Consider the following 24,066-nt stretch of genomic DNA (forward strand, 5'->3'; position numbering starts at 1 on the left):
GGTCTGGGACCGTAATAGTTCTGGTGGCCATCAAACTTTCAATAGTTGTGTATGATATATAGGTACTGGTGAGCCCACCGAGGAGCCAAGAATAAAACATAGGTGGACACCCATAGCTCAGTGGCTACAGGATCAGTGTAGAAAGGTTGGTACCCAGAGCATAGGTATGCCCAGAGAAACTTTGGCATCCAAGTGCGTTAGTTCTGTATAGCAATGAGTCTGCTGTCTGAGATGTGAGCAGGGCAAGAAGCCTAGACCTAGAATGTGGGCATTTTTGGAGCAGTGTGGGTTGGGGGTCTCCACAGGCTGGGAGAGGTGGTGGAGAATAGGCAGTCAGGTCTCCCTCTCTATGGTTTCCAGGAAGGAATGGCTGTTGACCACTCCGTGACAAAAGATGCTGGCATCCTTTGCGGAGCAAGCCTCTTGGGGACACAGTGATTCCACTGTACTGTGGACAGCTGACACTGACGGGCCTCGAGCCTTTCCTCTTGTCACTAGTTATCCTGGTGTCTCAGACATGCACCAACAGGCCTGTCTACACAGATTCTCCATCTTATTCTGCTCCACTGTGCTGCAGATTTTTACTGGGCACTCTCAAGGTTATTTTGTTTTATAAATAACTGGGTTTTCTGTGGGAGGATGAAGGATTCTACCTCCTACTTCATCATCTTGGTAATGTCACCTCTTTGACCCAGGTTGTGTTTTAGGAATTTTTTACCACATTGAGTGAATTCTTCTGAATATTAGGGTTTTTTTCCCACTCAACATTATACTTCTGTGATTTATGTTTTCTAATGCATGTAGTTTCAAGAGTCTAGAAAAATCAAGTTTTCTGATCTGACATATTTAGGAAATACCATAGTCTTTAAAGATGGAAATATGTATTATATGGAATACATGTGTCGTATAAAGAATACCCACTTGAAACATGGGTTTCAATGACTATTGTTCTACCATTCTTAATTCACTTATATCTATAATTCTCTCTCTCTCTCTCTCTCTCTCTCTCTCTCTCTCTCTCTCTCTGTGCATACATACATAACTACATGCACATAAACAATCTATTACTTTATATAGTCTCCTACTCTTTAAATTATAACAATGAAAATTATGGCAAGAGTTATTATAATTTTAGACAATATACCTTGGAACGTACAAATATTAGGCATGCAATTTTGACAAAGGGAGACAATGGTGTATATATATTTATCATGACACAGACAGATCTATTTTCCCTCATAATCCTTTCTAGTCATTCCTCAACTTTCCAGGAAAATGCTGTTATGATCAACTGAGGTTACTGTTGCCTTAGGTTTCATAAGTGGAATCACAACCCATAAGCTTTTTCATTTAAAGGAGAATTTGCCAGAATGGGTCTCTCATTAAGAAATGAGAACAAAAAATGACAGAGAGGAATGAAACTTAGGTAGTGAATAGTAATTGAAGCAGGTGAAGTAACAGGTACCAAAGGGGCTTGGAAAGAGCTGGTCTAGCTGGTTATCCCTGCCCATGCTTCCAAATAGAAAAGGAGTGAATATGTAACACAGACAACACCAAGTTTGTAGTTAACACTTGTGGCAGCATTTCATGTTTAATTTCAATACCAGAATTCATCAGAAGTTTTATAATAGAATACTTTTTTCAGTTCTTCTTTGACCTTAGATGGTAATTTATACTGATGGAAATATAAAAACACTCAGATTTTCTGAAGTACAGTTCTACTACGTGGGTGGGTTCTATGCTCAGAACAACAAAGTCACAGCAGTGAGAATACATGTGTGTTTTGGTCAGAGAAAAGCTCCCTCTTTGTTGACTATAGAAAAGTGGACTGGCCTTGGAGAGGATCCCAGCACTAACGCTGGGTTTTGGAGTAACAACCCTGGCAGTCATGTCTACTGGGGGAAGGATTCAAGTCAGGCCCCTCGCCTCACAAAGACTGCCGTTCCTCAGCCCCCATCTTGATTTCCAGACCTCTCAGATTCTCTGGGTATACCTGTTCACCCCTTTCTGGGCCTCAAGTTCTACCTGTGCATAACCCAAGAAGTGTTCTAGTTTTCATAGTCACGAGACTGATCAGAGCAGGCATTTAAAAAAATCAGTGGAGATACTGAACAGTCTGCCTTGAAGAAAATGCCAGAAACTGCTTTCTGTAGTTTGGTGGCATGTACTGTCTTCCTGAAGTTTCCTGCAGGTGCCCACAAGGCCAAACCCAAGAGAACATTTCCAATCCTCTCACAGAATAGACAGCCCCCCCCAAGGGCAAGAAACACCACAATGTTTGAGTAACAGCAGGCTGTACTGATAATGATTTCTCAGCAGGAGCCTATTCCTTTCTCAGAATGGCAGGACAGAAAAAAATTAACTAGGTTCTGGCTAGAGTCTCTGGAATATTACATTAGGACATTCATATATTGGAATTGTTAAAATCTGTATAACATCTCATTTTCAGATGGCTTATATTTAGAACATATTGGTTGCAGAGTTTTTGAAATTTGATATTTGTGTGTGTATATGAATGTATATATACATTATATGTACCATATATAATATCATGAAGCCTGACTCTGTGTCTGTCTGTCTGTCTGTCTGTCTCTGTGTGTGTGTGTGTGTGTGTGTTTCTGTCTTTATCTTTTATCTAGGAATTGAACCCTGAACCGCATACAGTCTAGCCAAGCACTCTACCACTGAACTACATGGCCCACCCAGTTTTCACAATTGAAATCTGTCCCTTCTGCATTCTCTTCTAGCCCATGAACCTTTTGTTGTTTTCTGGGATAGGGTCTCATGTAGCCCAGGCTGCTTTTGAATTTACTATGTAGCTCTGGGTGATGGGCTAAACCCAGGAGCCTTTGGCCCATTTTCATACATGTTGTATGGTTGTAAGACATGACAAAGGTGACCTTTTTAAAAAAGCATATTACTTGTGACTTTTTTAAAATTTAATTTGTGCTTCTAAGGATGGAGCCCAGGGCTCATACACACCAAGTAAGGACTCTATCACTGAGCTACGTTCCCAGTTGGTCACTGGTTTTAAAAATTGATTTGGATACTATTCGGATACAGCCAACATGCTGATTGAAATGAATCCTACCATGGATTCTGGACACCACTGTTTGGTAGAAACTACTCTTTTTAGTTGTAAAACTTTTAAAAGTTTTGGAAAAGCACAGCACTCTCCCTTAAACGTGAATTGAAAACATTCAAAATCTTGAGGGGGATTGAAGAGGTGGTCAGTGATTAAGAGCACTGGCTGCTCTTTCAGAGAACCCAGCACCCACTTTAATAGAGCTGTGCTCAAAGGCAGTTGTGCAGTAGATCGGTTTGGGGTTTTCCTCTCTGTGCACTTGGGAAAGACTATCGTATGAGTAGATGTATGAACGTGTGTTATCAATGAATTGCATGAATGTGAGTTATCAATGAACTCAGTGTCTACATCAAGACAAGGAGCTCAAAGGAAAGGTCTGGCAGTCAAAGAAGACTGAGGGCCTGGCTATTGGTACAGTACCTACACCCTCTGTAAGGTCTTGAGCACCACCTTGAAGGGGTCTTAACCACACCTGGCGAACAGTGGAGCAGCAAAGCTTGCATAGCAAATATAATGCTAAATTTAAAACTCTTGACGAACCATTTTGGACACCCATAGCACACAACTATTATGCAGATTGTGTGTGTGTGTGTGTGTGTGTGTGTGTGTGTGTGTGAGAGAGAGAGAGAGAGAGAGAGAGAGAGAGAGAGAGAGATATTATGGCAGTATTCCATCATGTATGGATCCCATCAGATGAAATCTCCATCTCTTTCCTCTGTAATTTTTTCTATTTATTTATGTGTATATTTTTTCATTTATTGATCCTATTGTTTGAGAATATCATTCATGTATACAATGAAATGAGATCAAATCAACCCATTTCCCTCCTCACACTCCCTCTTGACCATGTTTATACCTCTCAGCTTCACTATCTCTTCTTCCTCCTCCGAGCACTGAACACTGTGATTTACTGGGCATTGGTCACCAGTAGGGGACAGGACACGACACCAGATGCCTGTGAGAGTTGATATCAAATGGAAAGTCTGTGTGATAAAACCTCAAGCAGCAGGACATTGGTGTCAAATTCAGAACAATATAATTTATTAATTTTGCACTTGGATAATTGTAAAACAAACACAGAAAATTTGAATGTTATCTAGAATACTGCCATGATTGGACTGAGTGTTAAAAATTTTATTTTAAAATAGTTCAACAAATGCATTTTGAATTTTAATATTCTAAAATAAAAAAGCATCGTATCAAAATCTTGATGATTTAAAAAACTGTAAACACTGTGATTCAAGCCAACAATTCTGTGCTTTGAGACGCAGCATGTGCTTTGAGGGAACACGTGACTTCATTTGTCTGCAAAGAATCTGCTCTGCTCCCTTCTGACTTTTTCAAGGCTTTCAAAGGTGATCATTCCTTTTGGCAGCTCCAACTTAGTCTTTTCTGTTTCCAGTATGTCTTCAGCTTCACCTTAAATAAAACACAGAAGTGTGTAAGGCAATGGAGGGGTCATCAGCATTTTGTCAGAGGGCTTGATTGCTGTTTCAGTGACACAATGTGTGTGACACTCTGTGTCTGTCACCTGAAATCTCAGAGGTAAGCATTTCATCCTTTCATGAAGGAGAAGGGGCGCACCGCTTGGGGAAACACAGTGGTGGATTCTGAAAGCCCAGCTACAGCTGGATGTAGTGGTACATGCCTATAATTCTAGCACTCAGGAGGTAAGAAAAGAGGATTATGAGTTCAAGGCCAGCCTGAGCCACACAGGGAGACTGTAGCTCAGAAAAAGAACAAAAAAAAAAAAAAAAAAAAAAAAAAGAAATGATAAATGCATGGAGGAGATAGATATAACTACCTGGTTTTGACCATTATACAATACATATATACAAACAATTGCAAATTCACATTAAAAATTAGTAAGCTGTCTGCAAAAATGAAGAATACTCATAGACATTATTAGAATTCTTTCCAGAGGTTTAAAGTGTCAACATTTTCTAATCCCTGGTCTAGACGATCAGCGTCAAGCCTGGATTTGGTGTTTGCCAGTTTCCACGATGTAAATACTCCCACCCTGGCCAGCCTCAAGCCACCAATGGGATGCGGCTGAAGCCGAAGCTGTGGCTGCACTTTGCTGCATCTGTATGCTGCTTCTGCATTTGCATAATGCAGATAGAATTGATACAAGTAACCTATATAGTTTAGTTATATAGAATATATAGATTATATAGAATAGGAAAATAATTAGAAACAGATGAGTTCTGAGTGCTTAATAACTTTGTTTTCAATGCAATTTAGTATTTATTATAATTTAATTGTAAGTCTGTATATTCTTATTTAATTTAATTTTAATAATCAACTGTGTCTCACATCCACCATGCAAAATTTCTAAACATCTATCAAGTCAATTCTTATGAGCTAGTAAGAGCTGACACCATGCCACTCTGTTGGAGGGAGCAGAGTGTTGGTCATCAAAGTCTTAGGAAAATGATCCTACTAGAATCTACGTAAGTCATAGATTTATAAGGAGGGGATGTACGTGTGTGTTCATGTGTGTGCACTTTCATGGTGAGGCCAGAGGTTAATTTAATTGCCAGGGTCGTCAGGCATTGTCTACTCTGGTTTTGTTTCTGAGACAGTATCTCAGGCTGGCCTGGAGCTTGCCAAGGAGGCTAGGCTGGCTAGCGGGGGGGGGGGGGGGGGGGGGGGGGGGGGGGGGGGGGGGGGGGGGTGGGGTGGGGTGGGGAGTGGGCAAGAGATCTGCCTGTCTCTGCCTCCCTGGTACTGAGATAACACACTTGCGCCACCACACCCAGCTTTTTTTACTCGGGTACCTGGGATTGAACTTGGGTCCTCCTGATTGCAGAGCCAGCACCTCACTGACTGAGCCGTCTCCCAGCCCTGAGAGGAGATCTTGAATCAGAAGATTAATTAGGAAACAGACTAGTTTAGGAAGACTCACTTTTCATTCTTTGTAGAAGAGTTCCGTAGCCCAGGTCATACTGGTAGGTGAAGATAAAGCTGAACGGAACTATGGGAATGAGAAAGGCGGGCTTCTTTCGCTTTATTGCTCTGTTTCGGAAATACAAAGATGAATGTCAACAATAACCAGCAAATACTTATCTTGTCCTTGTAAGAAAAAAGCACCTGCTTTCTGGAAGGATGTATTCCATCTCATATGTTATTTGATTCATCTGAGTCTTCCACGGAAATTGAATTTCCTTGCCCAGCGTACCTCACCAGATTCTTTGGTTCACCAGGGGAGGGGCTATGACTTGCTAATCTTTGATTCAAGGCTTTGATTCTTCTTTTTAAGGTAGACAAAGATTCAGGATCTCTGGGGATAAGTGCAGAGGCCATCCATCTTGATGGCAAGTGAACCCTCTTTAACTTATAGACTAGAGAAAAAGACAGAAGGACTCTAAGGAGCGGATGGCAGAATGAACTCTTCCTACCCTTGTTCTACAGAGGAGTAAGTGAGGGGAGGTTTCTTTGTTCATATGAACACTCTTGGGCTCAGAGTCCTACCTCCGCCAACTTGGCAGTGCTATTTATGACCATGGCAGAGACTGTATCATTTCAGGAAATCTTCAAGCAAATCATAAACATACCCAGTTGTTAACAAGGTGGCGGCAATGCTAAAAAACGTTCCGAAATATTTGAGGAATTCCCGAGACCAGGCGATCTGCATAGCCATTTGTCTTTCCCTCATCTCGTTCTGCATGGTCAGCTGCCTTTCCAGCTAAGCACAAAAGACAAAGAGCGGTTACTCACCTTTCGTCTCGGAACAGTGTTACAATCTGCTTTTCCTTCATCTGTTTCCAAGCAGGTTTGTTCTGTTTCAATCACAACAGACTTCGACTAAGTTGCTCTGAGCAGCTCTGTGCCACTGTCCCCTTGGCAGTGACAATTCCTTCAAGTGTACACGGAACAGACACTGCCTCTGCTCGCTGAGGGCTTGACTACATGTTTGTGGCCCCGAGCCTCGTGTATGTTTCCAGCCTTTTCTGTTTCGTGTGAGGAAAGATCTCTGGGTCACTAAACACACCCACCTTGCCTGTCTTTGTTGTTAGTACTTGCTTGGAAATCATTTTGCCTTCCATCCATGTTGCCTTCCAGATACACCCAACTACAGACTGAAATGTCGGGTCCTCGTCATACGGTGGTGAAGAGTGTTGCTTTGAGGTGTCAAAAGAGGTTTTGTTTGTCACCCCTTGTGTCCTGTGCCACTTTAGCCGGTGCCTTTCTTGGCTTTGAACAGCCCGAAACACAGGACACAATACCTGATCCGATTTTTAAAGAAATACACAGAGGCAGTAGAAGTAGCAAAATGAAAACCCAAGGCCATGATTTGAAAAGAGCCCGATTCTTCAGGGAGAAAGCTATTTTCTTCTTGGCTTCTTGATTCTAAAACCTTGACAGTACACATCGCCAGCAAAGCCCAGAAACAGAAAGCTAGATATCATGATAAAAGACAAATAATGTGACTCGGTTTCCGGTCATGTCCTCTTTCTACCACGGCCATGGAAGGAACTGGGAGAGGAGAATGGTGTAATAATATAAAGATAAGGCTTGCCCACTTGTCTCCCCTCCCCCAGGGAGGTATAGTATAGGAGAATGTCAAGCAAACCCCAGGTGAGCCTGGAGATCCTATAAACAAAGAGGATTCTGGGAGAGTGGAACCAAAACAGAGAGCCAGTGGTTCCAAGGCAGACCTGGGTTCAGAGTAGGCTTGAGAGAGACAGTTGGTTGAATCTCAGCTCCCTAGGTGTCTGCATAGTTCCCATGTCACTTGGAAAATTTCCCAGGAGGCAGCTGAATATGAGAAGCAGGTGGCATGCCAGAGGGTCACTAAATCGTCGTGCCAGGAGAACTCATAGCAGACACTTGGCTAGAGAATAAACCAGAGGTGGTTGGAGAAGGTGGTTGGATCTCAAGGGTTTATGGCACTGGAAATTGTAGACGTCATGGCCAGATTCACCTGGAGCGTGATCCGTGCCCTCAGAACAAACCACCCCATGCTTCCCAGGTGGCTGTAAACAACAGCAGAGAAGTTTCCCTCAAGCAGAGATGCCTCCTCCGATGCCTGAGCCACCTGAGGTCGCCTAGGCCAAACCAAGATTGTTCAAGGAGAAGTGAACAGAGAGGGGGGAAAGAGCGAGAAGTAAGTAAGCCACTCTGCCTTGCTAAAATTTGCCTTTATCAGTAGAAGTTGGGGTTCATTTTGAGTTCTGTTAAAGATAAATAATATGCCTTTATATACATGAATATTGAGTGTGTAAAACCCATCCTTGCTAGATCACTTATTTCCCAAAAATCACATAATAATGCATATATTCCCAAAGTGATATAAATACCACAATTAATAATTTGTGTTTATATAAAAAGTCACGTAGATAAAAAAAAAAAAAAAGACACAGAAAAGCCCAACATCAGTGTCCTGAGCTGTAAACATCTGTAGAGTTCTTCAAAGTCCCAACACCAACACCCAGAGCAGTTATTCCACATGTTAACTGGAGGTAAGGTCAGCGTAAGTTTAGTTTACGTTTATTTTATTTTATTTTGCAGGTGGTCTAGGTAGTTCTGGGGTGCAGCTGGGACTGAGAACCACTGCCTAAAGGAGCTATCACAGGATAGACATTTCCCCCCAGTAAACATCAAGTGGATATCGGTCTGAATTTGATGGCTGGGAACTGTCAAAGGTAATAAGCAGAGAGCCTTGTAAAGATTGTGGGACTAAATGGTATGATGTGGTGGCGAACACAGAACACCCTGTCCTTGTTATTTGCATAAACTTTATGGTGAAGAGTGAACGTGATGTATCAAAATTTTATAAGTCAGCCAAGAACGTAGAGGATGCCCAAGATGGGATGAGGCTGTGAGGAGATCCTGGGACTGCCTGATAAACACAGGTGCGAGGAGGGAAAGGAACGATCAGACCCTACAGAAATGTCAAGTTAAAGATCAAAAGGACGGTTCTCAAACACTGGAATCCAGCTGTGAAGCTCCCCCTCACAGGGTGCAGGTTAACAGTCTGCACCAGGCTTGGTAGTGTGTGCCTGTAACCCCAGAATTTGAGAGGAGACATAGAAGAATTGTAGCTGGGAGTTTCCCTGTGTCCTGGCTGGTGGTCGGAACAAATCTCTCCTACTCGAGTTCCCAAGTAAACACACAGAGGCTTTTATTACATACCACCCCCCCCTGCCTTCTTCCCATCTCTCCCTTTGAATTTCCAGCCTGCCTCAAAGCTGCCTCGCCATAGGGCAAACAGCTTTATTTATCAAACAAATCAGAGCAACACATATTTGAAGCGTACAGAAAGATATTCCCCCATCAAAGAATCATGCATTTGAGACCAACTTGGGCTTCTGCCACCCTGTCCCAAGGAACAACAAAAACAACAACAACACACACACACACACACACACACACACACACACACACACACACACACACACACACACACACACGGGTTGATTTATAGCAGTGCCTGGCACATGGTGAGTGACATACAAGTGTTGTCTATTTATGTGGTAACATGGTGTTGTCAATGTTCTCTGGTTAAAGACACACGGGACGCACCTGTAGTTGAAAATCTGTCGTGGCTAAGTGACTTGTAACAAAGGAGACACTGCAGCGGGTGTCTGAGTAAGGAGTCATCAGAGAAGACTCACCATGGACCAGGTGGAAGGAGGGAGGGAGGAAAGGGGAGAGGGGGAGGGGGAGGGAGGGAGGAAGGGGGAAGGGAAGGGAGGAGGGAGGGAGGTAATGACATATTCTCTCACTCCACTATAGTTTTAAAAAGTTTGAGCTCTTTCTTGTTCAAAATTTTAAAACAAATAAAACTTGAAGCTAATGGTTTTCTTTTGGGAAATTATAACGGGAACTAATTATGCCTTAATAGTATTTGGCATCTAAACAAAGTGTAATGATTGAAAAAAACTAAAATATATCCATATATAATAAATTCAAGTCTCCAATGGCATAATTATAATAGATAACTCCTTAACTCAATAGTTAGATTCATTAGTCTAACCAAACCTAACAATGAACCTAACATCAATTTTCCTAATGGATTCAAAAGTGTGCTTATTAAACATGATCCAGATATTTTTCCTCTAAGAAAAGTCCTACGTAAACTATTTGAACCATCTCAGGACAGAGAGAAGCTCTCAATCTCACCTTTTTATTTTTATGCCCTCATTAACTAGCCAAGGTCTGCACACTGCCAGGACTAAACAAGAACTGACTCCATATGTGACCTTTAGAAAAGCCTCTACTATTCTGTCTCTAACAGACACATTAATATATAGACACAGTATTGAATTCATTAGCTGCCGTCTCTACCCTGTTCAAGGATGTGCGATCCTTTGAGAGAAGAAATCACACTGTTCACCAAGGTGTTTTAGCTCCTAATTCATGTGGCTCTTGATAGGCTCACCACAATTTATGCAAATGTCTGACTGTGGTTAATGGCTAAGAAAAATACCTCGGTGTGTCTGGAACTGTCTTTTTATTACCACATTTGGAACTGTTCTTGTTAATCATGTGACTGTGATTAAACACCTTGACCAAAAGCAACTTGGGAAGGACAGGGCTTATTTCATTTTCCAGGTCACGATCAATCATTAAGGGACGCTCAAGGCAGAAATCTGGGGGTGGGACCTATGAGGGAACATTGTTTTCTAGCCAGGGCTCCTGTTCAGCTAGCTTTTCTTACACAGCCCAGACCTACCTGCCTAGGACAGATACTGCCCACAGTCAAGACACTCTCACAGACATGGCCACAGGCCAGTCTAGCTGAAAAAGCTCTTCAACTGAGATTCCCTCTCCTCAGGTGTCTCCAGGCTGTATCGAATCGACAATAAAAATTAACCAGGGTAGAAACACCACATCTTCCATCTGTAAGATCCATTTCACTAAAAACCAGGAGAATCTACACTACCTTAAGTTTTCAGCGCACAAACAGGTCAAGGTCTGGCCCTCATGTTTGGTTGGCTTTTGTTTTCTCTCATGTTGTTGCCTGAACACAGCAAACAACAAGTAAACATTCACTGCCCACTAATCTTGGCACGACCATACTGCTTTGCCCACAGCCCTACTGCATAGCATGGGCTGGCAGCATCTGTATTTCCTTCTTTTCTGCTTTCCATCCTACCTTAGTAACTCAAGCCTTCCAGACATGTGGGCGCTATAAAGTTGTTTGTGTGCGCCATCTAGTGGCCATGTTGGAAAATGTTTTGTTTTTGTTTATTTTGTTTTTCCTTTTTCTTTTTGGTTTTTTCGAGACAGGGTTTCTCTGTGTAGCTTTGCGCCTTTCCTGGAACTCACTTGGCAGCCCAGGCTGGCCTTGAACTCACAAATATCCACCTGCCTCTGCCTCCCGAGTGCTGGGATTAAAGGCGTGCGCCACCACCGTCCGGGGAAACCTTCATTTTTTTTTTTTTTTTTTTAACTGTAAAGCTCATCTCGGTAACAGGGGTTGGAAGAGGCAGTTTCTCTCCCTACCCCTCAAAGTAACCTCTCTCTCTCTTCTTTCTTCCCCTCCCTTTTCCTTCCCCTCCCCACGTCTCTCTCTATCTGTGTCTCTTTTTGATTGCTGTACTGGGGACTGAACCTAGGACCTCGTGCATGCTAGGGAAACGCTCTACCACTGAGCCATAGCCCTCAGCTCTAATACATGGTATGAAATTCCCAAAAACTGATTTTTTAAAAAGAAAAAAAAAAGTCTTCTTTTTTGTGGTTCTTGGGGAAAAACAAAGGCCCTGTGCATCTCAGTCACCAGCCATCTGTAAAACTGTACAATCTCCTGAAACTAGGCAGGGGCCCTACAATACTTCCGTTAAATTCTTTGAATGGAGCCGGGCGGTGGTGGCGCATGCCTTTAATCCCAGCACTCGGGAGGCAGAGCCAGGCGGATCTCTGTGAGTTCGAGGCCAGCCTGGGCTACCAAGTGAGCTCCAGGAAAGGCGCAAAGCTACACAGAGAAACCCTGTCTCGAAAAAAAAAAAAAAAAAAAAAAAAAAAAAAAAAAAATTCTTTGAATGGAAGATGGGTTGAATTCAAGTGATGCAGTCTGAACAAAGTTTGCATTAAGGAAGGGAAGTTGATCTGATCCAAGACACTGTCAGGTGTGCCCATGCACACATATCAGGTAGAGTGAAATTGATGTGTCATGTCTGCATGGAAAGCTCACGACCGAATGAATCTCTCCCATCCATGAACTCTGACTCTCCTCCCAGAAGGGCTTATAGAAATAGGCAGTTGGGGAGAAAGGCAGAAAATTGCAGCTGGGGTGCAGGGAGCCCCTTGCCCAATACACCAGCATCTACTTCTGGATACAGGCTCCAAGAGCTCCCTGCTTTAGTTTGCTAAAGCTGCCCCTACCCCGAGAGGGCTACAGCCTGGCTAGTTTATGCACTAGAAAAAAATTGTCTCAGTTATGGAATCTAGAAATCCAAAATCAATGTAGTTAGTTCCTTGACAAGCTATGAGGAGACCTCTGTCCCTGGCTTGTAAATGACTGCGTCTATATAGATTCATGACCAAATTTTCTCTTAAGTCACCGATATATCAGATTGAGACCCACCCTAAGGATTTATTTTTGTGGTGATATTTTGTTGTAACCTAATAAAATTTGCCTGAAGATCAGAGAACAGAAGAAGCCACTATATTAAACACAGAGGCCAGGAAGTGGTGGCACACACCTTTAATCCTAGCACTCAGGAGGCAGAGGTCCCTCTGGATCTCTGTGAGTTCAAAGCCACCCTGAACTACATGAGATTGATTCAGTCTAGGAGAGAAACAGAGGCAGGCAGTGGTGGCACACACCTTTAATCCCAGTACTGGGAAGTTACATGCCTTTAATCCAAGCACTAGGAAGGAAGGTAATATGACTGGGTGGAGACAGGTATATAAAGTGTGAGGAGACAGGAACCAAGCTCTCGTTCAGATGAAGCTTTTTCAGCTGAAGCCCTGTTCAGCTGGTTTTTGGCTGGACCCTTTTGGGCTGAGGACTCAGAGACAGTCAGTCAGAGGATTCAGGGAGTTGGTGAGGTAAGAGGTGGCTGTGGCTTGTTCCTTTGTTTCTCTGCTCTTTCAGCATTTACCCCAATATCTGACTCTGGGTTTTTTTTTATTATAAGACTTTTAGAAATTCAAGCAATATCTGGTGTTCAACTTTTGGGGCACAAATTTATGAAGAAGTCGCTTGCCTGAGGCTTTGCAGTCCCCAGCCCAGGCCTGAGCTGCACACAGCCAGAGTCGTCCCCCCCCCCCCCCACCCACTGGAGTTCCTACCCTGCAGGCTAAGCTTCTGCTGCAGCCTCTCTGCAGCAAACTCCCCAGGCTCAGACTCCAAACACACCAGAATTGGCTGCTTTCGCATGTTCCCTCGTGTAGACAGATGGCTCTTTAGTTTCTTCCCTTGGACTTTCTCCGAGCCCCCTCCTCAGGCTGCTGCCACACCATCATCTGAATCGTCATTGTCAGCAGATTTGGTGAGGCAATCGGGATTTCTTAAAGGGAGGAGTCAGTTAAAAGAAAGTTTTTTTTCACATTAAAAAATGAGAAATATTTTTACGATGGAGGGAGTTTGGTCTCTGTTTGACTATAAGCTAGATGTTCTGAAAATGGAACAGTTTTATGAGAGGATAATTAATGTTGATGAGATTTATTTAATGTCAACTATAAATATTATTTGTTTAATCATTTCTGTTTTATCATTTAAAAAGTTGGTTAATATGAGTGCCAAGATAAAAGTTTCAGAAAAACCTGTTAAAACAGGTCTTGAAATCTCCCAAGATCAACTTTTGGGGCAGCTGATTAAACTGGTATACAAAGACAATCTTTATATGACGACCACACCGTAGCCTTGAATGCTTGAAATAGAATTCAAGAAGTAGGAAAGAAAATTGAGTCATTTACAAAAGTTATACAGGGCCCAAAAGAAACCTTCACTGATTTCTTACAAAGGCTGTCTTCAGCAGTAAATAGAATGATACCAAATTCAGAAGCTAGACAAATAATAATTGAATCTTTGGCTTTTGAAAATGCTAATGCACAATTCAAAAGGGTAATTAGGGTATTAAAGGCAAAATCAGCACCCTTGGAGGAATGGATCTGAGATACAGTCAATATTGATCTCATGACCATGATGATGCTTGGATAGGAGAAATGATTTCCAGAGGTTTGAAGAAAAATCGTAATATCACATGTTTCAATTGTGGTAAACAAGGCCACCTAAAAAGTGACTGTAAACAGGGCATTCCTAGAAACAATGTTTTTTCAAGGAATAATCCCAGCAGAATACCCCTCCCTTCTGGATTACACTGGACTAATGAATGTAGATCAACAAAGGACAGACAAGGTAATCCCTTGCCTTTGCCTTCGGGAAACTCACTGAGGGGCCTCTTGCAGGCCCCCATGTTAAATTTTGTTCAGTCATTTTCTGTCATCATGGAGGAAACTCCTTCCTAGAGCAATTAAAGAACCTAATGCCTATTGCAAAAAAAATCATCCTGCTTTAGATGATAGAACAGCTATAGTAAATAAAACAAAAATTTAAGGAGAAACCATAAATTAAAATTGATAAAGATTAGTTTTGGAAGCTCCCCAAAGTTAGGGGTGGGGAAGGGTTCTATTTTTGTCTTTCAGGAGAATGAAGGTTAAGGAACTGAAAGAAAGCTGGACAAATGAGACATCCCAAGGAAAAGGACAAATCATCCAGAAAAAAATGTCACACAAAAAAGATTTTCTTCAGTGAACGATGACCATGCCTAACAGCGACCTTTGAAGTCTCCAAAAAGATGATGGGGCCCCACAATGATGATTCCACATGGACAATAATAGTACCACTAAGCTGACAAACACTGCCTAAAGATCGGCTTTGGACTACAAACTGCTCAGGACAATTTCGAGATGGCTAGCTGAGATGATCCAGCCTCACAGACTACTCTAGCCAAGACTTGAGACAAGCCCTGCACTTTCTTTCTTTTTTTTTTTTTAAATTTTTCTTTATTAAGAAAATTTCTGCCGGGCGGTGGTGGCGCATGCCTTTAGTCCCAGCACTTGGGAGGCAGAGCCAGGCGGATCTCTGTGAGTTCGAGGCCAGCCTGGGCTACCAAGTGAGTTCCAGGAAAGGCGCAAAGCTACACAGAGAAACCCTGTCTCGAAAAACCAAAAAAAGAAAAAAAAGAAAAAGAAAATTTCTACTCACTCTACATACCACCCACAGATCCTCCCTCCTCCTACCCTCCAGCCCTCCCTCCCTAGCCACCCCTCATCCCCACATCCCCCAAATCAAGGTCTCCCATGGAGAGTTAGCAGAGCCCAGCACACTGAGCCTAGGCAGGTCCAAGCCCCTCCCCACTGCACCAAGGCTGCACAAGGTGTCACATCACAGGCACCGAAGCCCTGCACTTTCTCATTACCCTGAGACCTGACAACAAATGATACAGCTACCTCTCCCAAGACTTGACAATTAACTCAAAATTTTTCTTTTCAGGATCCCCTAAAGATGCCTTCACCCCCAGAAAGCAGGAATGGCCTGGGCTCCAGGACAGCCTCGGGTAAGCCTGCTAGACCCAAACTTAAGTTTTCTGACTTGGCTTTCCCACTGCCTAGGCTGCAGTATCGAAAGGATTTGGGGTGCTGGCTTCTTCGCCACACTCTCACTTCTCCATCTAGAAAGGTCATTTTTGAAGAAGAAGAAGAAGAAGAAGAAGAAGAAGAAGAAGAAGAAGAAGAAGAAGAAGAAGAAGAAGAAGAAGAAGAAGAAGAAGAAGAAGACTCTCTTCCTTTCCCAGGAAATCTTGGCCACTGGAACCTTGGGCCACTTTTATAAATTAGTGAATTTAAGAGTCACTCTCTATGTGTTTTATCCCGTATAAAATCACCAAAGAATCTGCCTGCCTGAGTTGGGATTAAAGGCACCTGTCACCACGCCCATCGGATTTTCTTTTAATAAGTAATTCACCCACAAAAGGACCTTTTAGCAACTTCCGTCAGATTCATTCACAGGCCAGCCCACTGAGTAGTTTTTAAAAGTTTGGAAAGTGCTTTCTAGGCCAACGCTCTCATTACTATTACCTTTTTTGTTGTTATAAGACAATTTAGAATTTGTGTAACAGATTTTAACTTGATTACCTCTATGAAGACCCTGTCTCCACATGAAGTCATATTGGGGTTAGGATTCCAACGTACAAATTTTGAGGGGACTCAGTTCAGCTAGTAGTTGAAGGGTCAGAGAGGCGAGACAATCATTGCTCTCTGGCTGAGCTTCTGTTTAAATAAGTTTGGCTCTATGAAAGCCTTGGGATCCTCAGGTATGGCATCTCCATTGTGGGGTGAGGAATCCAAAACAGGACAAATACAAGGAAGGGTGCTGTCAGCTAGGCAAATGAGGACAGCGTGTTGGAAGGTGCAGTGGGTCAGGCCATACCGAACCTTTCATCAGTTGCATGTAGGTGAAGGAGCCATTGTTCTGGGGAAAATTCTGCCCTGTCTTCTTCCAGATGAGAGAAAGCTGCTGCCTCAAGAGGAGCTGGGTCCCTAGGTTGGGTTCACTTTTGGTTTAGATAATCTGAAACGTGATGACCTCAATGCTATACCTGGAAAACCTGGGATTGACTAGGGAGGACTCAAGCTGTTCTCTTGCCTCTGGTCAGTCAAGTGACTGCCAGGGACCATGACTATCCCTGCACATTCTCAAGGGGTAGATCAAAAAAGCCAGGCTCTAGCTTCTGGAGCATCTCCTGCCTGTTTGTCAGTGAAGAGCCCTCCGTGTGCCTCTTGTTCATGGTTCATCATAAAAGCAGGAGATTTACCCTCAGCGCTCCCCATACGTGACCTAAAGTGCCTGTCCCCATGAGGAAGTGACACCAGCCTTACACTCAAGCTGCTTCGGGGCACTGACAAAGTCCTCTGACGTAGGAGGAGTCTCGGGTTTCTTGTAACTTCCAAGAGGAATAAACTCCCCAAATCTTCACAGATCCTGAGGTCGTTTAAGAACGAAACCCCTGTAGTTTCCATGCGCAGATGGCTCCAAGTTTCTGACACACTGGTCTGATCCTACACTGTAGTCACCTCTGGTCACTGGTCTGTTGCAGTAAAAAACTTGCCCCTTCTATCCATTTTTCCATTTCCATCAAAGAAATCATTAGCCTGCACAGAAACTCTTATAAGCCTAGCACTGAGGAGACAGAGGCAGGAAGGCCAGAAGTTCAAGGCCATTCTAAACTACATAACCAGTTTGAAGCTGGCTTGGGCTGTATGAAACCCTAACTTTTAAAAAAGACTTTGATAGCAATGAACAGCAGCACTCAATATAAGCAAGTGGCCTTATTTTATACATTCTATATGATATGCGTTCTATATGATGTGTATAAATTTTCCTTCTTGGAGCATCTCTAAGGGTGTATTGCCCCTAGGGTACAAACCAGGAGATCGAGGACAGATCGTGTGTGCCATCATGGTGCTACGGATTTATTCAGGCAGTCTGGTTTATCTCTCACTGGTACTGCCCAAGAATAGCGCTTTCTACTCTTAGAGCCAAAACAGACCACAGGGGACTCATGATCTCTGTCTAAAATCTTAGCAAAACAATTTGGGTTGAACTTTTTAACTTTCAACTGTGATTTGTAACATTTTAAAACACTTTGACAACTCATATTAAGGCAATTGAGCAATCTCTTTGATTTTTTTTCTAAACATCTACTGTATAATCCAAGGTCAAACATACAGTCTACAGCAGTTTCCTAATGCCACTTTAACAAATTATTATCTGAGGTTAAAGGGCCAGATCGGGCTGGCATAGCTCCGTCTCTCTGGAGACGACAGGGGAAAATCTGCTTCCTTGGCTTTTCCAACTTATTGAGGCTGACTGCCTTTTCTGGCCCATGGCCCTGATCACTCCACCTTCAAAGCTAGCAGAGTGCTGTTCAGCTTGAGTTTGTATTTAAGATTTCTCTGTGTAGTTGCAGTATGACATCTTTGAATTCTCTCTCTCTTTTTCTGTTTCTGTCTCTGTTTCTCTCTGTGTGTCTCTATCTCTCTGTCTCTGTCTCTCTCTCTGTCTCTCTCTCTCTCTCTCTCACACACACACACACACACACACACACACACACACACACACACACACACAGTCTCCTTATAAGGCCCTGGGAATTACAATGACCTCATATGGATAAACCAGGATAACATCTCTTTATGTGAACACACAGTAAAGTCCCTTTCTGTATAAGGTATCATATTCCTAATATATTCACAAGTTCTAGGAATCCAGGATACCTTGGGTGAAGGGTATATTCTGTACATAATATACTCTAAGCAATTACCTGTAGTATGGAAGGTTTGAATCAAGTATCTGGATTGGAGGCATGGACCATTCATCAACTAGAAATTCATCCACTCATCAACTAGTAAATCATCCACTTCATCTTTGAGGATGGTGCCCAAGGGCATTTTAATTAGGGGTCAAGGGGAGTCAAAGAGAACTTACTTCTAGAGCACCAGTCTAGAAACGTTATGTGATTAGGAGCACAACATCTTAACTAACACATACCTGAAGTCGAGCATTCATAACCATGAACTCCTGTTGGATTTTCATATTTTCATTCATAGATTTTGAGAATATAAACCCCATCTTGACCTAAAGCATGAAAATGCAAGGTGACTTTAAATAACAGACTTTGTGCATCCTTATATACACTCTGAGATACTATCAACAATGTAAAAAGAGAAAAAATGACCTAGGGAATAGTGTAAATCCTAACTAGCTGTTTAACTTCAGGCTTATTTACCCAACCTGGCATTGTTTGCTTAGCCAAGACCAGTTGAGGGAAATGATTTCCCATCTCTCCCTGCTCCATAAATACACAGTGCCATCCTCATGTTTTCCCCCACTATAAATCTAAGGCTATCCACCTTCTCACCATCTCCTCAGTAGACAGTAAGACCTGGCGTCTGAGGATGTGTGTCCAGACGAACTTTTGTCTGTCCTTCTTCAGCTTGTGTTCTAAGGATTAGGTGTCTCACGGCCAGCATCTCGGTGTCCTTCCGGAAGTCTCCTGTTCCCTCCCTGTTTGACTCACATCTCATTCCCACCTTCTTGCAGCTGATATCTCCTAGCTATTCTCCTCCAGCCTCCCCCTCATCCTCTCCAAGTTCCCGAGGTTCTCAGAAGGAGGAGAAGATGAGGATGCGTACATACCTTTGCTAATTAACGCACTGTTATAAAAAAAAGAAAACCCTCCATGTGTGAGTATACATGTCTGTTCATGCGTGTGAGTGCAGGCGGGGGTGTGCCACAGCACATGAGTACAGAGGACAACCCCAGGTATCAGCTCACTTCCCACTGTTTGAGACAGACTATTCCACTGGTGCTTCTCAGCTGTGTACCCAGACTAGCTGGCCGGGAGCCTTCCAGGGATTTTCCTGCCTCACCACTGGGATTACAGATGTGTGCTACCACGCTCAGGTTTTCATGATTTGGGGGCTTCCAACACAGGTCTTCATGATTCCATGGCAAGCACTTTATGCATTAAGAAATGCATTTTTTTGTTGTTTTTTTCAAGATGAAGTTTCTCTGCATAGTTTTGGTGCCTATCCTGGAGCTCACTCTGTAGACCAGGCTGACCTCGAACTCACAGAGATCCACCTGGCTCTACCTCCCAAGTGCTGGGATTAAAGGTGTGCACCACCGCCACCGCCACCGCCACCGCCACCTAGCATCAGAAATGCATTTTAAAAATGACTACATTGTAGTCTCTCCTCTCCTTCCAATGGAAGTTACAGCCCAATAAACTCATTGTAAATTGGAACTATCATTGAGAAAAATTCATTTACTCGACCTAATGTACTGAACATCATGGCTTACCTTAGCCTACCTTAAATGTACTCAGAACACTTACATTAGCCTACAGTTAAATACAGACCTCTTTTTATAATAAAGTACTCAATATAATTTAGTGAGTATTACAGTGAAGCTGAAAACCGAGTGGTTGTCTCATCAGTACCTGAAAAACTGTGACTGAAGCCACACAGGCACACTCGCATCAGAAGCCACCTTCAGATTGCATCTTCCTCTCTTATCTTACCTACCAACTACCTACGAGGGCTGTAAACTGTAGGTGGGCCAGACTCCTAATTTTGTTCTAAATCCCAGTGATTATGTGCAGAAAACGTTTTAGTTATAGATTTTTTTTCCTTCAGAAGACTATAAGGCTCAGCGGGAACGCCACAGCTTCTCGACTTTCTTCAATGTCCTTTAGTAGGCTGTTGAATACCTTCGCACATGGTAGCCAGTCTCGATGTTTTACAGCCAGGATTTATGTATATTCTGAATCCAGACAACAGCTATTTCCACATCTTTCCTCATCAGGAAATCCCGGGTTTAGAGTAACTCAGAAAATGAGTGAGCGAGGGGTGGGGGGGAGACAGGGGTGTTTCACATCAGTTGGAATGGTTTCCCGGTTAGTGGGAGCTGACAGCCAGGCTTCAGTGACTTCCGTGTTATTCCAACAAAGAACACAGCCTGGAATTACATGGCACTTGAACCAATCAGCTGCAGAGCTGAGCAGAGGCTGAACTACTTACTAGGAAGAAAGATCAGAGCCCTAAGGAGGCCTGGGAGGTCGGGAGGATTCCTTCCTGTCCTCGTCCCACTTAGCACCCTCTGAGCAGAGACAGAGGACACTCATGGGAAGGGGACCTAGTGGTTTACTCTGTTATCTAAGTATTGACAGCCCAAATGAGCCATTTCCGACTGAGCTTGTAGGAGAAAGACTGCCATCCAGCTTGATAGTCTCTGTGGCTTCTACTTGACATAAATACCAGCACAAAATAGGAATGATTCAACCCAGGAAAAACTTGGACTCAGGCTACTCACCATCCCTTAGCTGTCTTCTGATTTTTTACACCTGCTGCAAACATCTTCAAAGAAATCGACTGTTCTCTAGTTCACACACACACACACACACACACACACACACACACACTGATTGGAGTCCCTTGGCACACTCTATTTTATAAGGGGGTGAGCTCTCCCTTGCAGTGGTGGGATAGTCCTCCTGTCAACCATCTAGAGAAGAGAAACGCTTTGGAAAGCTCGGGTTTAGGCTTACCTCTTTCTGGGTCTTGCACTCTTGGACTTGGACTTGGACTTGGACTTTGGGTTAGAGATAGAGGGAAACCAGGAACACTGTGCTTCTGGGAGACCGCACCTGCAAATGAGTATGCCACACCTTGTAACTTCACCCTTGAACAGTGTTTTTAACTTCTTCCCCCCGTACCTACCAAAGCCATTTGCACCCCTTCCTTAGGGTGTTCCAAATACCCTCAATTTTCTCTCCCAGAGACAAAATTTAACAATGAAACAAGAGTGGCCTCGAATGTTTTATGGATAACACAGGAAACAAGAATGTCATAGAGGACGGAAAACACTGATGTAGGGCCAGGTTGCTCCTGTTTTTATGCTTGTTTGTTTGTTTGGAAGTGAGGTGGGGGGGGGGGGCGGGCTTGTTAATGCTCCAGCTCTGCGGAGCCATGATTCAAATTACTGTGGAAAGGTGTGTTTCTGGGGGAATGTTGATGGTGCAAATCCCAGACAGACTTTCTTTGGTCGCCCTGGGAACCAAGATTTGATTTGGAAAAAGAAAAAAAAAAATCGTGACTTCTGTCATCCAGGTTTCTGCTCTGCTTTATTACCTGAATTTGTGGCTGGCCATATCACAATCATTTTCAGTAAATCTTCCAGACTATATTCCCTAGCAAACTTAAGCCAGAAGCACATAGCCTCTGGGGGTGTTTTCTGTCACTGTTTCCACTCTGGCTCTGTGGAGCCTGTTTATTGTCACTTGCGTATTTTCCCCCTAGGGTCATCCTACTTCCCTGTCCATTACACTCTGCAGACTTTTCCCAACTTGGTAACAATGCTACCGAGAAATCACGCTTGCTTACAGATCCGGGTTGTCAATACCTGTCAGCCTCGGGGCATCAGCAGAAGAACCCAGAGCCCAGGCCTCCCCGGCCCCAGCTGGAGCTGCAGCTGTGCAGGACCACGCAGCCCAGCCGACCCTCCCTCCCTGCGGCTGGATGCACTCACGCGACAGGGTGACCACTGCAGAGGCCTCTAGCCTGTGCTCCTGACGGATCGTCGCAGGACTGGGCTTTGCTCGGCAGAGCCTAGGGATTGGCTGGCTATGACAGAGGATTGCGCGCTTTAGCCAATCAGCGTGGCCCTTGGGTCTTTCAAGGGCTCCTATTCCCGCGGCCTGGGGTGTCCTTCCGGTGCAGGCCCCTGGAGCCGGGAGGAGGGAGGGGCGGGTCAGAGCCGCAAGTTGCAACCTGCAGGATCTTATCTAGTGGATGATTTTGAGGGAAGGCCGAAGAAGCAGCATGAAAACATTCCGATCCTGTAAAAATGCCACCATCAAATGGCTTAAACGTAAACAGGAAACAAAAGCAAAACAGTGACCAGAACTTCCAGATTACCTTACACCCTTTCCATATTACGTATTCCTACCAGCAATGTCTGTCTGGAGTAAGGCTCCCAACCTCTGAAGAAACACCCGAGGACTGATTAGCACTCTTATCCTTGCTACCCAAGGGTTTGGGAAAACAGCGTGCGTTTCACGGGCTCTAGCCTTTAGGAAGAGCCCCTGCCTTAACCTCGGCTGACGCCACACCATAGAGAAGGCATCTAGCCTCCTCCAGGCACAGACCTCCCAGGCTTGTGTAGATGCTCTCAGCTTCAGTCCTTGGTACTCTGGCTTTTAGACTCTTTATTTTGAACACTTTTTGTTCACTAGCCGGATGGGAAAATTGCAACAGTATCTTTATTCCTGTTTGTGGGAGCAGGTGCGTTACCAAGAGTAAAAGTTCTTGAAGGGAGGTGAGCAGTAGATCCCTGATAGTGTTTATGCATGCAGACTAACCATGCCTTGATTCCATTCCCACCGTCACCATCAGCCTCTCACTTTGTCACTTGGGTCTGCAGTAAGACTAAAGTCATCTGATTACCGTGCTGCGAGGGCTAAGTATACTTAGATGCAGACAAGGTGTTCCGCCCGTGTATAGCATCAGTAGATGATGACTGGAAACAGCAGAGTGTCTGCTACCTATAGTCTTGAAGGGACCAGGGAGAGTGGGTAGTTACTAAAGCCAGGTGAGAGCTGGCATTTAGGCGAGGATGCCCAACAGGAATGTTCAGCAGAGGAAACCGTGCCCTCCTTTGGGCAGAGAAGGTGAGAAAGGCAACCTTAGGAGGCACAGAGGTCCTTGTGCCCACAGATGAGCACTAGAGAACCCAGGAATGTTAAGCAAGCAGGGTTGTCTCTTCAAAGGGAGAGGTGTATAACCTGTTTTCTGCCCAGAGGCTGGGAGCAGAGGTGGTTAATAGCCTGGTATACCCTTTCCATTATCTGTGTGGCTGAGACCACTCCAGATCCTCCCCAGACCCTTATCATGAGCTTGTTTTTCTCAGTCCGTCTGCAGAACCTATCTTTATGGATGATGTCACATGCAGCCAATCTATAGAACCCATCTTAATTTATCTTCTATCTTTTCAAAGACTTGCTTATTCTGGAGAGTTCATATAAATGAGATGACTTTTTACTGGCTTCTTTTGCTTTGACACTCTTTTCTGTGTTCATCTAAGTTATAGCATGGGGACTGGTGAGATGGGTCAGTGGGTTAATGGGCTTACCACCCTGGGACCCAGTTCTCCTCCTGGTATCCACATGGTGGGAGGAAAGAACTCATTATTTCAAGTTGTCCTCTGACATCTGTAAGTGCTCTGTGCATGAATGTGCACTTGTACACACACACACACACACACACACACACACACACAATAAATAACTTTGAAATGTGAGATTGAAATAAAAATTAAATAAACAAATTGTAGCATGAATCACTGCTCCATTTCTTGCTGGGGCTAAATAATAGCCCAGTATGTGGTTACAGCACATTTTGTGTGTTCATTCAGAATCGATGGGCATTTGGATGGTTCTATTTTGGTCTATTATGAGTAACAT

The 24,066-nt window shown here is 43.7% G+C and overlaps 1 protein-coding gene across 2 annotated transcripts; it reads right to left on the bottom strand.

Annotated features, from left to right (window-relative positions):
- Positions 1-4,230: 4,230 nt before the first annotated feature.
- Positions 4,231-22,238, bottom strand: Plgrkt (plasminogen receptor with a C-terminal lysine). Of its 2 annotated transcripts, none has more exons than XM_028894531.2 (6): positions 22,134-22,238; positions 21,154-21,252; positions 18,594-18,680; positions 6,643-6,773; positions 5,994-6,103; positions 4,231-4,504 (listed from the first exon to the last, which is right to left on the bottom strand). In XM_028894531.2, exons 3-6 carry the CDS (start codon positions 18,672-18,674, stop codon positions 4,383-4,385), a joined length of 444 nt encoding a protein of 147 aa, XP_028750364.1. In that variant the 5' UTR covers positions 18,675-18,680; positions 21,154-21,252; positions 22,134-22,238; the 3' UTR covers positions 4,231-4,382. The 2 variants fall into 2 exon arrangements, with proteins under 2 accessions (XP_028750364.1, XP_028750369.1); XM_028894536.2 differs by lacking the exon at positions 22,134-22,238 and adding an exon at positions 22,008-22,122.
- Positions 22,239-24,066: the final 1,828 nt, after the last annotated feature.

This window comes from Peromyscus leucopus, chromosome 1 (assembly GCF_004664715.2).
Source record: "Peromyscus leucopus breed LL Stock chromosome 1, UCI_PerLeu_2.1, whole genome shotgun sequence".
In the NCBI taxonomy this organism is placed as follows: Eukaryota; Metazoa; Chordata; class Mammalia; order Rodentia; family Cricetidae; genus Peromyscus; species Peromyscus leucopus.

Excerpts from the sequence above, each read along its gene's own strand:
- Plgrkt (XM_028894531.2), bottom strand. The coding sequence starts at position 18,674 with ATGGGGTTTATATTCTCAAAATCTATGAATGAAAATATGAAAATCCAA. Across the intron at positions 6,774-18,593 it reads TTATGAATGCTCGACTTCAG|CTGGAAAGGCAGCTGACCAT; the intron begins GTATGTGTTAGT and ends TTTTGTGCTTAG. Across the intron at positions 6,104-6,642 it reads GCCACCTTGTTAACAACTGG|AGCAATAAAGCGAAAGAAGC; the intron begins GTATGTTTATGA and ends TTTCCGAAACAG.